Source organism: Ips typographus, linkage group LG7, assembly GCF_016097725.1.
Source record: "Ips typographus isolate SLU linkage group LG7, UJ_Ityp_2.0, whole genome shotgun sequence".
Taxonomy (NCBI): Eukaryota; Metazoa; Arthropoda; class Insecta; order Coleoptera; family Curculionidae; genus Ips; species Ips typographus.
In genome coordinates, this window is record NC_138428.1 from 3,591,593 (window position 1) to 3,607,843 (window position 16,251).

A 16,251-nucleotide genomic window follows, 5' to 3' on the forward strand; every position below is an offset into this window, starting at 1 on the left:
GACAGGTGTCGAGTTACCCAACAGTTTATATGTATAACAAGAAAATTTTCAAACATAAATTAGAAGAAATAGGACAAAGTAATACAAGCACTAGAATATAAAGCAAATAACGCATTTTTCCATGTGTGAGTCAAAAACGTAAATGCTGCATATGTGGACTTGGTGTTGGAAGGAGCAAGCAGCAAATGATGGATGACATTTTTTTTTTAAAGCTACTGCGGTAAAATGGAGGTCAAAGTTGAACCGAAATCCATCAAAATTTAAAAATAAAACCATTCCAAAAACATCCCGAAGGAATGCGGCTAATAATTCGGAACAGCGATGCCTATTTGTGTTCCTGTGAGCGTGTGGCAAGCAGAAAAAAAAAAGAAACGTGAATGCTGGTGTCGCACGGAAATAGATCCGGTTTGATTGACTGTCCGTAGTAACAGGTCAGATTTGACAGGGTCGGACCTGCGCACTTGATGGTTATTTTTTTCACATTTAATCACTAAAAATCGATTTCTCTGAAGCTTCCAAAGGTGGTTAAATATGTGACGTACCATTTTCAATGGCAGAAATTTCAAGTAAACAATACTGTTCCTGTTGTGAAAAGTTTCTACATTTGTACAAATATTCCATCATAATGGTTAGTGAAATCAGCTTCTTAGTCTATGTTTTCATAAAAAAATTGTATTTAAACAGTGTATATCTGCATTATTTCGTTCCGGAAAACCCTTACTGTCTTCACTAGATTAGACTTTGCCAAGAATGGTAATTTACCAGCCCAATTGGACTCAATTAATACCTTTTCTAGCATTTCAAGAAGATGCTTCCTCTTTTCATTTTGTGATTTGATTAAATATATACAAAAATTCTGACCAACCATTTAGCAATCAAGGGCGCTACAAGGGAGGTAAATAGTTTGAATTTACTATGTCATAAGTGGTTCTGGTGCCATGAACAAATTCGTCTAGGATAGCTTATCCTATCTTAGATCTTTTATGTCTAAGGAGTTGTTATCAATAATTATTATAGTACCTATCAGTATTTTTTTCTGTTAACTACGTATTACTCAATATGAGTATCATATTTCATCATACTATAGTAAGTACATTTTGGTTTTATTGATAGTGCATGCACAAAGATTATCAGAAAAAAAACTAAAAAACAGATGCAATTATTGAAAACGTTATACGTGTTATTTCCAACGTCACTAGCTTTTTCTTAACAGTATTTTTATTCAGTGACAACCAAATTGTCTTTCAGACTAACGTTGGCTAATGTAACTGAATGTGCACTTGTAAGAGCTGTTTATAAAGAAAGTTCCACCAATAAAAAACGACACATTTGTTAAAAACCGATTAGGAATTTGCAAATAAGAATTCTATATGCATTTGCCATGAGATAAAATTGTAGGCAAGTTAGAGAAGTAATGAAACTTTAAGGTCACAGTCTTTGTTTTAGATTAAATGGCTCGATGGCAAGGAATAACGTCACTTTTTGGCTGATTTTGGCCTGCATATGTATGAGCCTATTGAAAATTAGGGCAATTTATTTAAAGAAAGTTGCTCAATATTAAGAAAGTGACACCTGCAAGACGAACATTTTGTAGTATTAATTAACAAAATTGGTTCTATATCAAGTACACGGCCTTTATTCAATTAATAACAAAACAACTTAAATACGTAACATAAAAACTTAAGCGCTTGGTGCGTCACCTCCTTCACCTCCTTCACCATCTTCACCACCTTCTCCGTCTTCACCACGACCACCATCTTCACCACCATCTTCTCCGGGACCGTCTTCACCACCATCATCGGTGGCGTTGGCGCATTCGGCAACTTGGCTGGTCAATTCAGCAACGGCGGATTGGTAGGCAGATTCGTCGAAGGTGACGGAAGAGCTGCTGATGCTGGAGGCGGCAGATTCAGCGGCGGACACGGCAGATTCGATGGCAGACTTGATGGTGGTTTCCAAAGCGGACAAACTGGCGGACAAAGTTTCGACGCAGGTGGTTTCAGAGCATTCTTGGATTTCCCTGCCTAATTCTTCCAATTGCATGGTAGCGTTACGAATGCTTTCTTCAGCGCTGCGGATGGATTCTTCAGCGGTACTGATGGCAGAGCCCAAAGATTCTTCTAAGGCAAGTTCGAGTTCTCTGGAGACCTCTTCAACGCAACGTTGAACGGCTTCGTCTGTTTTTAAAAAGCGTGATTAGTTTAGTTTGGTGGTGGATGAATTGTGAACTTACTGTCAGCGTTGGCAGACACGACTTCTTCAGCAGCAGCGTAGAAAGCTTCATTGTCAGATTCGATGGCTGAGCTGTATGTTTCTTCGATTTCTTGGGCAATAGCGCGGAAGCTTTCTTCAGCAGTGCGGATGCTCTCTTGGGCAGCTTCTTCCAATTCCCTCACCTCAGATTCGACAGTTTCGAATTCGGTTCTGAGCTCTTCGGGGGTGGTCTACAACGTCATTACCCAATTTAAACTCAAAATAGCTAAACATTTAACTTTTACTTACGGCGGCATAAGCCAAAGTGGCGCAGGCAGCGAACAAAATCACAAACTTGAACATGTTGAACTCTGTTTTGCGACTGAAGTTCGAATGATTTTACCAGACCTCACTGGAGTATTTATACAAAAATTTTACAAGTGGCGTGAAAACAATTAGAAAACAAATATCGGAAAAGTTTATCAGCCGCATTCCTTAATACTGCAAAAGTACTTGAAAAAGGAAACGTCACCAACTCGTCATGTTCCACTCAAGAGTTGTTGAGTTCCAAAAGCTATTTTTAACTGCCCGTTAAGTAATTGTCTTTAATATAGAAATATAAATTAAAATTATACTACTTTACTATGATAAAAATATATACAGTGCGTCGTGTTTTATAAACGTTATTTTGTCACTATTCTGAAGTTATAAGAAAAGAAGTAGAAATAGATAATGAGTTGGCCAAAAGCTGTCATTATAGTCACTTAACCTGATATTTTTATCTTCTTCTTTCTTTCTAATATGGGTGTGCATATAGGTGGGCTAATGCCTGTTTTGTCCTATTATGCTGGACAGAGATGTCCAGCACTCTTTCCAGCATTTTGGAGGTCTGCCTTGGGTTCGTTTTCCGACAGGATTGTTTGTCTTCCATTCTGTTTACGTGTTTATTCCAATATTTTCTTCTCTCTTACCCACCTTCCTATGTCCTGTATCTCGCTCTGTTGTCTTCTGTCGTGTAGTGTGTGTGAAATTTTGATATCAACTTAACCAGTCTAATAGCAGAAACATGATTCATGTGTCTGTCACCACTTTAATATTGGCTAAATGTTTTAATGGGACATTCTGTATATTTTTCACTTTTCAAGAGTGTTGTTTTCTGTTTGTTTTACAGATCGTTACGTGATCCATCGAGATGTGAACAGTGGGAGTGTCTCGAGTATCAGGCCCTGTCCAAACCGAGTCCAAGGGTTCAGAGTGTAAGGTCAAGAACCTCGTTTATTCCTTAAAAATCATAGTTTTTCGCTTACGTTTGTGCTTATTTATAGATTTTGTTAGTTTGGGTGATATAAGTGTCTCTTAACTCCCGCCTTCTCTATTCGTTCTTAGTTACGTGCAAATCTTGTATTTTTATTAAATTGTTGGAACGGGAACAGTTGTTTGAGGATTAAAAACTTGGCATCGGCTTGATTTATCTCTTATAAAGCAAAATACCTACATGCTTCTATAATTTTCTGGTTTTACAGGGTTATATTGCAAAGTTTGGCAGCTATCAACTTTTCTACAGTTATAAACACCTGTCAAAGCTAAAAATGATACCAAGTCATTTATATCAAAAAAAAAGGATGGGAACATGGAAATATAACGAGTAAAAAAACCATAACTGAAAAATTCGTTCTTTGTTTTAGTACGTTTAATGAACAATACAAAATCAAAAAACAGATATTACAACATTAAAAAAATCTAGTTCACAATGATTAAACTAAAAACTTAAATGAACAAAAAGTCTTTCCATAGCAACGTTGAATTACAGAACTACTGATTCTAATTTCTAGTTTTGCAAAACGAAATTTGTGTTTATTTGCTATCAATTAAAACTATAACCGTTTGTCTAAAAGTAAATTTTATTTGTACTAATAATATGTATTTATTACTTTCCATCAAAATAAAAAGAAAAATATGATCCTTACGTTACTTATCAAAAAAAAAATAGGAAAGCAAAAGGTTATGTTATTGCAGACATCTGTAGAAACAGATACTGTTTAGGCCTAAAATCTTCTTCTTCTCGATCTACCGATCTCGTCGTGGCAATACTTCCCACTCATGACTATAAAAATGCTCATACCACACTAGTAATGTAAATAACTATTTTTCCACTTGTTGGATAAAATTATGTATGATAAGTCACTCCAGAAAAATATTATTAGATATAATTCTTTTTCTATCGTGACTTATTTGCTTCATAATACACTTGTCCCATAAATAACTATTAAGGTTTTATTACATAATGTCAGGTTGAGGGTTGTTTGATATTTTGTAAATGTAATAACAGACTTTGTTTACTTCAATATTGAAACATTCAAAACATAATGCGGTTCTGACTCGGATGCGAAAAAGGCTCATTAAGGCCATCAATCACGTATCGAGGACGGTTTTTTATTACGTCCCAGAAGCTTGAAAGGGACCCAAGAAAACCCGGGGAAAAGCAGACAGCTTGGCTTGAGGCCCGAATGGTGTGTTAATGAATCTGGTGCCGATGACCTTTTCCCGACTTTTTAACTCTTTTCCGGACTCTCCTCTCGGATGAATGAAAGGCTTTCGCCCGTCACGCACAGATATATAATTATTTCTTTCTTAATTCCCAGCGTGATTGTTTAGCGACGAAAACGTGCCCGCACATGTTGGAACTCTTCTAAATGTCATAAATCACGTTAAATGATAATCTAAATATTTTTAATATCCCCGCGAATCTTTAGTCTATTCTTCGACGTCCCGCCGCGATTTATTAGCTACCCATAATTTTGGTCTGGCATTCCTCTGGGATTGTTTTACGATTTAAATATGGTGTTTACACGAAGAAGAGCCAAGGCATCCGTTCCCGGTTTTGCCCTTTTCGTTATTTTTCCGGGAGATAGCAAAACACAATAAAAACGATTAGCCCGGGCACCCGAAAAAAGCTAAGCCTACTGTTGTTTGGGCTTGCCCTTTTTTTTCGCTTCAAAGTCCGCGAGGTTTAAATCGGGCGGACAATAGGGCCAAACTGTTTTTTCACGTGTCTTTTAACAAAAAAAAAAAACCGAACCCGAGTTGAGTGACTTCGTTCCCGATTAATCTCGGCCGCCATAACCGAGACTGGAAATTTGTTTACCGGTTCATATTAGCCCCAGTTGCGGGCCACACAACGTGAAAACTCGGTTTTGCTTTATCTAAACAAGACGTAAAACTATCGTCGAGTGCCCGAACATGTGATAAACCGTTCTTTTTTTCACTCCACCATCTTCTCATTAAAACCGATTAGAAACGCGTAATTCTTCGAGTGCTCCCCAGATCATATAATTAATTTATCTATCTAACTTCCATCTGAAACGTAAACACTTGCGCGTTATAAGTGGATGCTTGACAATTTGTTGTTTTTCTGTAACGTCACACGTTACGGGGGGTTACTTGCAAGATGGTCAAAAGGTCGATTTTTGCAAAACGAGCTTAACGTAAGTCGAGTCTAAAATAGCAGAATTTAGAAACAAATTAAACACAACAGTAATTTTAAAATATGCAACTTTTGTGTTTCACATTTTTATAAAATTCCCAAAGCAAATAATGTTATGGATTTCACTCTATCTATTGGGACACCCTGTACCTGTAGTAAAACTAAATAAGGTGGTCTAAATTCAATCAATAACCCTATATACATCGATTTGTTCTAAATGGAATGTTCTTCCCTCAAACGGTCCAAACCACAACTCACTTAGAGTTTTTTGTCTATTTTGTCAGGTAAATATGGACCACCCTATAGATTTTTGCTACTTTCGGTTTTCACATATCACATGGTATACTACGGGCAGGTTCTTCTTCGTCTAGTGCCTATTCGTTTCGAATATTGGCGACCATCCTGGCTATGATGACCTTGTTGACTGCTGCTTCAGTTCTGTGGTTGTTTTTGAATACCATGTCTTTAGGTTCTTGAGCCATGATATCTTCTTCCGGTCTCTGTCTTTCCAAACACTTTTCCTTGGAGGATGAATTATATATTTCCTTGGAGGAGGGGCAGATTATATTAACAAATCTTAGATTAGACTTTAAATAGATAGTCAATTTTCATGTTTTTGAGTTTGTTTTCAACATCTCTAGTCAATTTTCATGTTTTTGAGTTTGTTTTCAACATTTCCAGTCACTTTTTATGTTTTTGACTTTGTTTTCAACATTTGTAATCAATTCTCACGTTTTTGACTTTGTTTTCAACATTTCCAGTCACTTTTTATGTTTTTGAGTTTGTTTTCAACATTTCCAGTCACTTTTTATGTTTTTGAGTTTGTTTTCAACATTTTCAGTCACTTTTTATGTTTTTGACTTTGTTTTCAACATTTCCAGTCACTTTTTAAGTTTTTGAGTTTGTTTTCAACATTTCCAGGCAATTTTTATGTTTTTGACTTTGTTTTCAACATTTCCAGTAAATTTTCATGTTTTTGACTTTGTTCTCAACATTTCCAGTAAATTTTTAGGTTTTTGACTTTGTTTTCAATATTTCCAGTAAATTTTCAAGTTTTGACTTTATTTTCCACATTTCTAATCAATTCTCATGTTTTTGACTTTGTTTTCAACATTTCTAATCAATTCTCATGTTTTTGACTTTGTTTTCAACATTTCCAGTCAATTTTTATGTTTTTGAGTTTGTTTTCAACATTTCTAGTAAATTATCAGGTTTTTGACTTTGTTTTCAACATTTCCAGTCAATTTTCATGTTTTTGAGTGTTTTCAACATCTCTAGTCAATTTTCATGTTTTTGACTTTGTTTTCAACATTCCCATGTTTTTGATTTTGCTTTCAACATTTCCAGTCAATATTTTTTTTGAGTTTGTTTTCAATATTTCCAGTCAATTATCATGTTTTTCAGTTTGTTTTCAACATTTCCAGTCACTTATCAGGTTTTTGACTTTTTTCAACATTTCTAGTCAATTATCATGGTTTTGAGTTTGTTTTCAACATTTCTAGTCAATTTTCAGGTTTTTGACTTTGTTTTCAATATTTTTAGAAAATCGAAGTAGTAGTAGTAATATATTAGTAGTAGAAGATTGCAATATAACACAAATTATGTTTTTAAATGATAATTTGTTTCGAAGCAACCGAACAAATTCACTTGTCCTACAATAGAAGCCGTCTAATCCTCCACAAATGGAAAAACGTGCCTAACAGTAGATAATATGCAAATAACCGCACCGAAAATCAGCCCTTTTGTCAGTCAGAAGACAATCTGCCTGGCATTATCGTGCGGTTGAAATAACCGCCTTTAAGCCCCGGCAAAGGGATAACGATTGTATTATTATTGAATGCAATCGTAGGGCTTATCGGGCCCCTCTCTTTTGTGGGGCCCGACGCCTGTGAAATTGATTCTGAATAAGATGTAGAGCTCGAATCAGCTAAGAAAAGGCCACGGCCGTCATCAAACGATGATGTCACGATCTCTGTACGTCTCGCTTTAAATATTGCTGCCTTCGTTACTTTCCAAGTTGATGCAGCGAGTCAATGGCGTGCTATTCTCTGCTCAGTGAAATGAAATTTAATTAACGTAAATAGGTGTAGTTTTTGCTTTTTCATTTCATAAATTGTATTAAAACAGGATAGGTAAGTAGGTTTTATAAAACAAACCAAATACATATACATACATAATATTGACGCTTTGAGAACAAAATTGGCCTAGGTCTCTGGTCCCATTTCTTTAAATATTAATTTAAAAAATAAACAAGAAAACAAGCAAAGGGTAAATTAAAAAAACATACAGTGTGTTTCGGTTAAAAAGATCTGTGCAAATTATTTTTCTGCTGTAGCTGCAGGGTGATGATTGATGAAGAATATTAAATACCAATTAGTTTAAATCCAAATTATATAACTTAACTTAGGGCAATGTTAACCACAAAAAAACATTGTCTTGGGGCAATTAATCAATTATTGGAAGATAAAAATAGGCAGCTGGTTTCTTTTTTCAATTATTCTTAATTTGAAGGTCCTACAGTGCAGCTAGACCTTGAAAATGAAGTCTCAAAGTAACTTTCAGCTTGCCTTTGCATCGTTTTTGATATACAGGGTTTCATGAAGAAGAGGTAATATTTAAAATTTGTTATCTTTGTTAAATTTAATAATCATATATTTTTATAAATTTGATAATTTTGTTTATTTATAAATACATATACATATACAAATTACGAATTCATAACATAAAACAAAAATCCAAAACTTAGTCTAGGAGTGAGCATCCTAATTCTTCTTCGGATAAACTGGCATCACATTCATCATCATCACCAGAATCTTCATCGCTATCATCAGATGAACCAGTGTTAACAGTAAAAATAAGCTGGTCCACTGTATCATCAAAAATATGCTCTTTTTTTATGAGCTCCTCTTCATACTTTTTTACATGCTGGCAAATGTCAAACCACTCTTTTTCAGACACCTCTTGAAATTTTTGTTTTGTTAAAGCTTCGGTATCAGACAATTTAAAAGTGGTATTATGAGCTGCTACCCAATTTTTAACCAAAGCCCAAATTTTTTCTATTGGGTTTAATTCTGGATGGTAGGGTGGTAAACGCAACACAAGATGCCCATGTTGTTCTAACAGCCTATCTAAGTTATATTGTGGAGGAAATCTAAATTTATTTTCTTGTATGATTTGATACAGCTCTGGCTTTGTTAAATGAGGATCTGCTGGGATTCCTTTTTCCACTAGCCAACTTAACATATCTCCTTTTTTAGTAGCCGTTGTAATATTTTTGTTAACAGTAACATTGTGGTAGGCTGCATTGTCTATAATAAGGACTGAGCGGTCAGGTAAATTAGGAAGCAATTGCTTTTTTACCCAAGTCATGAAATTTATTCGTTTTAAGCGAATGTCATATGATTCACACAAGAATTTTCTTTTGTCTGGTGTCTTCTGCCACCTACAAAAGATAAAGTTATTTTGATGTACATGATTGCCAAGATGTAAAACATACTTAAATCCAATGTTCTTAAGCAATCGCCCTAAGCTGCTTACACTAATGGATTCAGTCAAGATTTGCTGGTCAATAATTTTTTGCAAAATACCTGTAAAGATAAAAAATAATCCCATTTTAGTCTAAATTTTGTTGTTTTAAATTTTCAATTAACACATTATCAAGGTTTATACATATAGCAAACTAGGCTTACATTTAATTGTAAAAAACATGGTAAGTTCTGCTAGAAAAACTCTGAAGACTCTGTAGGTATACCTAATGTATTATAAACTTACCTTTTAATGTTGGAAGTTTTTTCTCAAGAATATAGAAATCATAAATAATTTCTCTGATTCTTTTGATTTCATCAGGTTTGATGTTATCCAATTTTAATTTTTTAATCTGTCCCTTCTTTGTAGGAGTGTGAAATGATGAGCTTGGCCCTCCCCATTCAACATGTAGTGCTTCTCTAGATATCTTCTGCACAGTAGATCTAGACACCCCTGTAGCTGCTATAGTTCTCTCTCTAAAATGATATTTATTATATTATTCAACGTTTTCGTCGTTTTTAATCAAAGACAATACCTGTAGTTATTCAAAGGAATGGAAACTCCTTCTGCCTCCTTCTTCATAAATTCTAAGACGTTACTTACAATTTCACGCCCTTGGCTGTGTATCACAACACCTTTCTTCCCAATCTTTTTTGGAGACATTATGACAAATTAACGATTTTTACTTATAACACGTGAACTCAAACTGCGACCATCAACAATACAACCAAAACACCAGACTAAAACGGAAACTAACCTAACCTAATTTTTAAACTCAACCTGTCCGCCACTACATTTTTTTAAACTTGGCAACATCGTTTAGAGTGCCGGCTAGTAAAAGCATGTAAAAGGGTCCATCTGTCCCTGGCCGCACCCGCATTTGTTTTAATTGTGCCCAAGTAAAAAACCGTACTACGTTGCCAAGTGGCTTTTTGACCGCTTAAGAATTTATTTTCGGGAATATTTTAATAGGACGCCTCTGATTATATCTAATGCGACGGCAACTGTAGAAGGAGAAAGAAATAGTTTTAAAAACTGCGTCATTGATGATGCGGTGGCCTTTTCTCATCTGAATCGAGCTCTATACAGTGTATCTTTTCGTCGTTTTGGAGGCTCAATTAAACGCCAGTTTAAGGGCTCCCTTTTTGCTCTCGAACCGATCCGGTCCATGTTTTATTTATACTACTTCAGGCGGTTTTGTTTATTCTCTTTGATTAGTAATCCCTCCCGCAATTTTTGTATTAAAATTTTAGAAGAAATGTTGTTGTGTGGCACTAACTAAAATATCGAAAGTATGGATTTTCTGTGAAACTGAAATTTTTTTGTAATATTATAATTAGAATACGTGAAAAGAACAGAATTGAGCTTCTCCGCCAACCAATCACAAGTTTCACTTATCCTGAATTACAAAGGGATCCACTATAATCAAAATCTAAAATAGTGCTATCTGCAATACTAGAAAGACATACCAGATAGTTTTTTGAAACCTTGGTAATTGTAGTCACTCAAACAATGGTGACGCGTCATAAGTGGGGATTTAAAAATAACCTCAAGCAAGCAAATAATAAAAAGAAGAAGGCTAGTCATGATCATTGTGACGTAACGAAATTGGAAAGTTGAGGAATGCGGCTGATAAGCCTCAACAATATGATATGATTTCGTATTGTTTTTGAGCCACTTGTAAAATTTTTGTATAAATATTCCAGTGAGATCTAGTGAAATCATTCGAACTTGTCAGTCTCAAAACAGAGTTCAACATGTTCAAGTTTGTGATTTTGTTCGCTGCCTGCGCCACTTTGGCTTATGCCGCCGTAAGTAAAAGTTAAATGTTTAACTATTTTGAGTTTAAATTGAGAAATGACGTTGTAGACCACCCCCGAAGAGCTCCAAACCGAATTCGAAACTGTCGAATCTGAGGTGAGGGAATTGGAAGAAGCTGCCCAAGAGAGCATCCGCACTGCTGAAGAAAGCTTCCGCGCCATTGCCCAAGAAATCGAAGAAACATACAACTCAACCATCCAATCTGACAATGAAGCTTTCTACGCTGCTGCTGAAGAAGTCGTGTCTGCCAACGCTGACAGTAAGTTCACAATTCACCCAATCACCACAAAACTAAACTAATCACACTTTTTAAAAACAGACGAAGCCGTTCAACGTTGCGTTGAAGAGGTCTCCAGGGAACTCGAACGTGCCGTAGAAGAATCTTTGGGATCTGCCATCAGTACCGCTGAAGAATCCATCCGCAGCGCTGAAGAAAGCATCTTTAACGCTACCATGCAATTGGAAGAATTAGGCAGGGAAATCCAAGAATGCTCTGAAAGCACCTGCGCCGAAACTTTGTCCGCTAGTTTGTCCGCTTTGGAAACCACCATCAAGTCTGCCATCGAATCTGCCGTGTCCGCCGCTGAATCTGCCGCCTCCAGCATCAGCAGCTCTTCCGTCACTTTCGACGAATCTGCCTACAAATCCGCCGTTGCTGAATTGACCAGCCAAGTTGCCGAATGCGCCAACGCCACCGATGATGGTGGTGAAGACGGTCCCGGAGAAGATGGTGGTGAAGATGGTGGTCGTGGTGAAGGCGGAGAAGGTGGTGAAGGAGGTGAAGGCGGTGATGCCCCAAGCGCTTAATTTGTCCAGTTTTATTAATTTCTTAAATTCAATCATACTCATACGATTTTTTTTGTAATAAAAATGAATCGTTCTTTCTGAAAATTATCTTTTATTCCATCTTATACATGAGACTAGTATTTGTATTCTAAATCGATACATACAGAGTGTTCAAGATAAACAGTTGTTTGTATTTATGTATTTTTGAAATTTCAAATGATATCCACCACTTTGTCAACTCTACAAGATGATGAGAGTGTGAAGTGCACCCTTATCTTGGACACCCCGTATCAATTAACTATTTTTACAATATTCTGACTAATAATTAAAAATAAGAGCACTTAAGTATTGATCATGCAAAAAAACACGTAACAATTCAATCTAGATGGTGATTGCAAGTTGAAGTGGGCTTATCAGAGAATTATACCAGGTGTCCAAGAGCACCCTGGACATAGGAGATTAACATGGTAAAACGGTTTTGATTTTTTTGCGCCTGTACGGTTAATTTGATTGAAAAATCATAATAATGAAAGTTGTAGTACCTATTACGGATTAGTTTTCTGTATTTTTTTCGGATCTCTACCTTGAGCCCTTTCGTCGTAAACCACGAACAAAAATGAGAAAATTTAAACTTTTGGCCTGCACTGTATAAGCGGTTGTCGGGCAACGGGTAAACAGATCATTGTTGCTGGTACGGTTGCTCGACAACCGCTTATACAGTGCAGGTAAAAAGTTAAAATTTTCGAATTTTTGTTCGTGTTTTACGACGAAAGGGCTCAAGTTACAGATCTGAAAAAAATACAGAAAACTAGTCCGTGATAGGTACTACAACTTTCATTAATACGATTTTTCAATCAAATCAACCGTACAGGCGCAAAAAATTCAAAACCGTTTTCCCATGTTAATCTCCTATGTCCAGGGTGCTCTTGGACACCTGGTATACTTTGAAGAGTTACTACGTGTTTGGGGTAATCATTTTTTTAACTACTAGAATCACCTACACCTGCGGTCGGTAATTGAAACGTGAATCTATTTTGGCTGGTTTATACAGCAAAAAAAAATAAAAGAAGAAAGTTTAATCGAGTATGGTTACCCCCCGCACCTCCCCCTGAACGGGATCGAAAGGAGACATCCGATCCCCATCCGGAAATCAAAGGGGCCGACGCGTTTCGCGTTTGTTTTGATAACGCCGCCGCCTTTGAAGCCGGCGCGAAACAGTCGAACGCAGCCGAGGTGCTAAAATCGCGTCAAAGCGATTCCAGGATATGTCGTGCCATCTGGACTTCCTTTACCCGGCACTTTTATCACCGATTAATTGCCACCTTTTTCCTCTCACAAACGACTCTAATTGGTCCGACATTGTTTGGGAAACAAACACTTTAATAGCCCTTTCGTAATACTCTCCACAGGGTTGTAAAAAACTCATCAATCGCTATCAACAAGACTGCCATTTTTTTTGGTATATCAATTTTATGGTTATTGAGATATTTAAGGCATTTGAATGATTCTTGTAAGCTGCACGAGTTGGTTGTTCTGTAGTCACTCGTCTGTAACTTATAGGAGGATATGCAATTTGTCTTTGTCTTGATATTCTTCTTCTTCTGCTGCGTGTCCATTAATAGATGTTTGCGATCACATTTGTCCACTCTTCCTTATTACATTTGATATGCACTATAGTCTCTCCGGCTAACCTACTCGCCCCGTCCATTAGACCAAAGTTGCCGCCCATCGAATTTTATTACTCCGTAGATTCGCCGGATAGACTATAGTTCTTGCATTGTTCTCAGTCCTGTCATCTTTTTCCTGCCGATTCCTCTCTTTCCCTCAATTATCAATTGCAGGAATTGGTACCTCTCGTTGCGTATTACGTGGCCCAGGTATAGTAGGTATGTTTTTCGACGTTTAATGGTGTCTAACAGTTCGCGGTCTTTATTGATTATTCTCAAGACCTCATCGTTGGTTCTTCTTGCAGTCCATGGAATCCTCAGTACATGCCTATGGACCCACATCCCAATCAGTTTTCACACAGCCACGTTCCTAGATATTTAAATTTATTTACTCGCTCTATTGGTTGATTCTCATATGTTAGGCTTCAGTTTTGAAATTCTTCTGTCTTGATGTAAATACCATAAAATTATCGAATTTATTCCCCAAGGAGCACAGGCAAAATTACGTCAAAACTCTTACTACATCTTTCACATTCTAGCAATACTTACTACATATGAGTTGTGTATACTAGTAATATTACTACATCTTCCACCAAAGGCAATTGATCCACAATTGACACAACAACTACCGATATAACCCCTTTCAATACATTAGCCCTGTATGTTTACTTCAAAAATATCAATTTCCCTCACTAGTACCAGAATTTTCAAATAAAGTGGACTTGGAAATATATTCAGACCATGCGACCCATCCACCATGTCTTTTACAACAGCAAGCCAACGAAGGCATTAGGAATCAATTGTAGCAACAGTCTAGAAAGATACTTTCGAGGAAGATATCGTTGACAATACTGGAAGATTAGCGAAGAATGAAAGATGACCAAAGAGATCATCACGACGCTAAAAGAGCACTTGCTTCATGTTCTAGACGAGCAATTTGGACTCATTCAACACAAGCAAGTGATTTTCTCAGTCAGTCAGTGATAATTTGCAAAATGCCATAATATGTTTTTCTTTTTGGATATGAAACAGCAAGAAATGAATCTACTTTGGGACAAAAATGGAAGAGAAGAGAATAAAACCAAAAATAACTTTTAATGCAACAAAATTGTTTATGTTATGGTGGGTAGTGACACATATTATGAATTGAACTAAAATTATTGAATTTATTGACGAATCACTTTAATTACCATAACAACTAAAAACTTTCACAATTGCCAACGTTGCAGTTATGGAAAATAAAGTGCCTTTTAAATCCCTTTTTATGGTAAATTGATTTAATTACTACGTGATTCTTGGTTTCCTGTAAAAGAACAAAAAGTGGAAAAACAACATTCTTAACATTTGGTGGATGCATTTTTAATAGCCACAGGAACCCAGGTAAAAACCAACGGTGATACTTGTTGTACAACGTAGATGGCGCTTAATGAGATTAATATAGCAACTCCTTGCCAAAACACTAGATTTTCACATTCTTATTATTCAAAGACAGGAAAGAGATTAAAATAGTTATTTTTGTACCAAGGGCGTAAAACGCAACTTTTACGCCCGCATGTAAAAGTTAACAATTCCATGCGGGCGTAATAATATATTACATACTCAGGTGGAAAGTGTTTGATTTCTGTCGAGAACCTTACTGTCCAGATTGTTGTCATTTTTTTAAATGCCCTTAAATTTCTGAAAGACCTAATTATTGTATCTTTTAAATTTACAGGTAATGATGGTTTTCAAAAGAATAAATTATACAAAATTAAATCATAACTGTATGAAGTAATAAGTAATTAAGTAATCTCAATTTAGTATGTATAATAATGATTAGGTACTTGTCTAGTGTCTCAATGTTGAAATTCTGAATTTGCACAATATGCACTTGGTTCTTATGTGAATATGGTTTAGTGCAAGTTTATTGGCGTCAAAATTACATTTTAGGTCCGTTCGTACTTAATTCGAAAATTTTACTTGTTTTTACTTTGAGACCTTATTTCTTACCTCTTAAGAGAAAACTTAGTTTATGTATATTTTTTAAAAATGGTTTTGTTTTAGAAAAAATTGACTGGACTAAGACTTTTCATATCTATAGTTTTGAATGAGCAGTTTGCTTGCTTCAGGAATACATGAAATGTGGTGTGGAGAATCATCGTGTTTCCACATACCACCTTAGTGTACAGGTGTCGGGATTAAAAGACAAGTGTCTGACGGCCTTGGCAATTAGGATCGGGGTAGGTCACGGCACATACACAGTTGTTTGTTTGTTTAATAAACAGTGTGTTTTTGCTGGCATATTATGCTTGGCCACGTTCCGTCCGACCTTTCAGCCATGTTTGTGGTCCGGTCTGGTGCCATCGGACTATTAAGCCCTAATTATGCACGGGCACACCTTCGATTATCAAATATAACGACGAATTCAGCCACGATCCGAATTGGATTCTGTTTGGTTTGCGGCATTCCGTGATGCGCCCATCATCGAGAACAATCAAAAGACGGTACCCAACTTAGAATGGTTGTCACTCGGTGAACGAGAAGACCCCACGATGACAGCTGACGTTCGTACGTGATTATGAATGGAGGTCCGGTATTAACAAACGAAAGTCAGGGTCCATTGTGGTTTTGATGACTGTGAGAGTGGCTTTGTTGCTTCTTTAGACAAGGAGCCCTACAGTGTTGCCCGATTAATTCCGTTGCCATAATATACAGGGTTAAAATAAGAAATCCTTCTCATATACTAGACGCTTGTATATGATTGATTTAAGAATTTTGCATTCCTTCCTGTCCTTT

The 16,251-nt window shown here is 36.3% G+C and overlaps 3 protein-coding genes across 4 annotated transcripts; 1 reads left to right on the forward strand and 2 right to left on the reverse strand.

Annotated features, from left to right (window-relative positions):
* Positions 1-1,613: 1,613 nt before the first annotated feature.
* On the reverse strand, positions 1,614-2,663 carry LOC145732280 (uncharacterized). Its single transcript, XM_081984431.1, has 3 exons — positions 2,503-2,663; positions 2,234-2,444; positions 1,614-2,177 (listed from the first exon to the last, which is right to left on the reverse strand). The coding sequence occupies exons 1-3, from the start codon at positions 2,554-2,556 to the stop codon at positions 1,681-1,683; spliced, it is 762 nt and encodes a 253-aa protein (XP_081840557.1). The 5' UTR covers positions 2,557-2,663; the 3' UTR covers positions 1,614-1,680.
* A 5,174-nt stretch (positions 2,664-7,837) lies between these two features.
* LOC145732278 (uncharacterized) lies at positions 7,838-10,288 on the reverse strand. 2 transcript variants are annotated; one of them, XM_081984429.1, is made up of 4 exons: positions 9,738-10,287; positions 9,449-9,678; positions 9,174-9,264; positions 7,838-9,119 (listed from the first exon to the last, which is right to left on the reverse strand). In XM_081984429.1, the coding sequence occupies exons 1-4, from the start codon at positions 9,863-9,865 to the stop codon at positions 8,420-8,422; spliced, it is 1,149 nt and encodes a 382-aa protein (XP_081840555.1). In that variant the 5' UTR covers positions 9,866-10,287; the 3' UTR covers positions 7,838-8,419. The 2 variants fall into 2 exon arrangements, with proteins under 2 accessions (XP_081840555.1, XP_081840554.1); XM_081984428.1 differs by having other exon boundaries at positions 7,838-9,264; positions 9,738-10,288.
* A 601-nt stretch (positions 10,289-10,889) lies between these two features.
* On the forward strand, positions 10,890-11,914 carry LOC145732281 (uncharacterized). Its single transcript, XM_081984433.1, has 3 exons — positions 10,890-11,013; positions 11,072-11,282; positions 11,343-11,914. The coding sequence occupies exons 1-3, from the start codon at positions 10,960-10,962 to the stop codon at positions 11,828-11,830; spliced, it is 753 nt and encodes a 250-aa protein (XP_081840559.1). The 5' UTR covers positions 10,890-10,959; the 3' UTR covers positions 11,831-11,914.
* Positions 11,915-16,251: the final 4,337 nt, after the last annotated feature.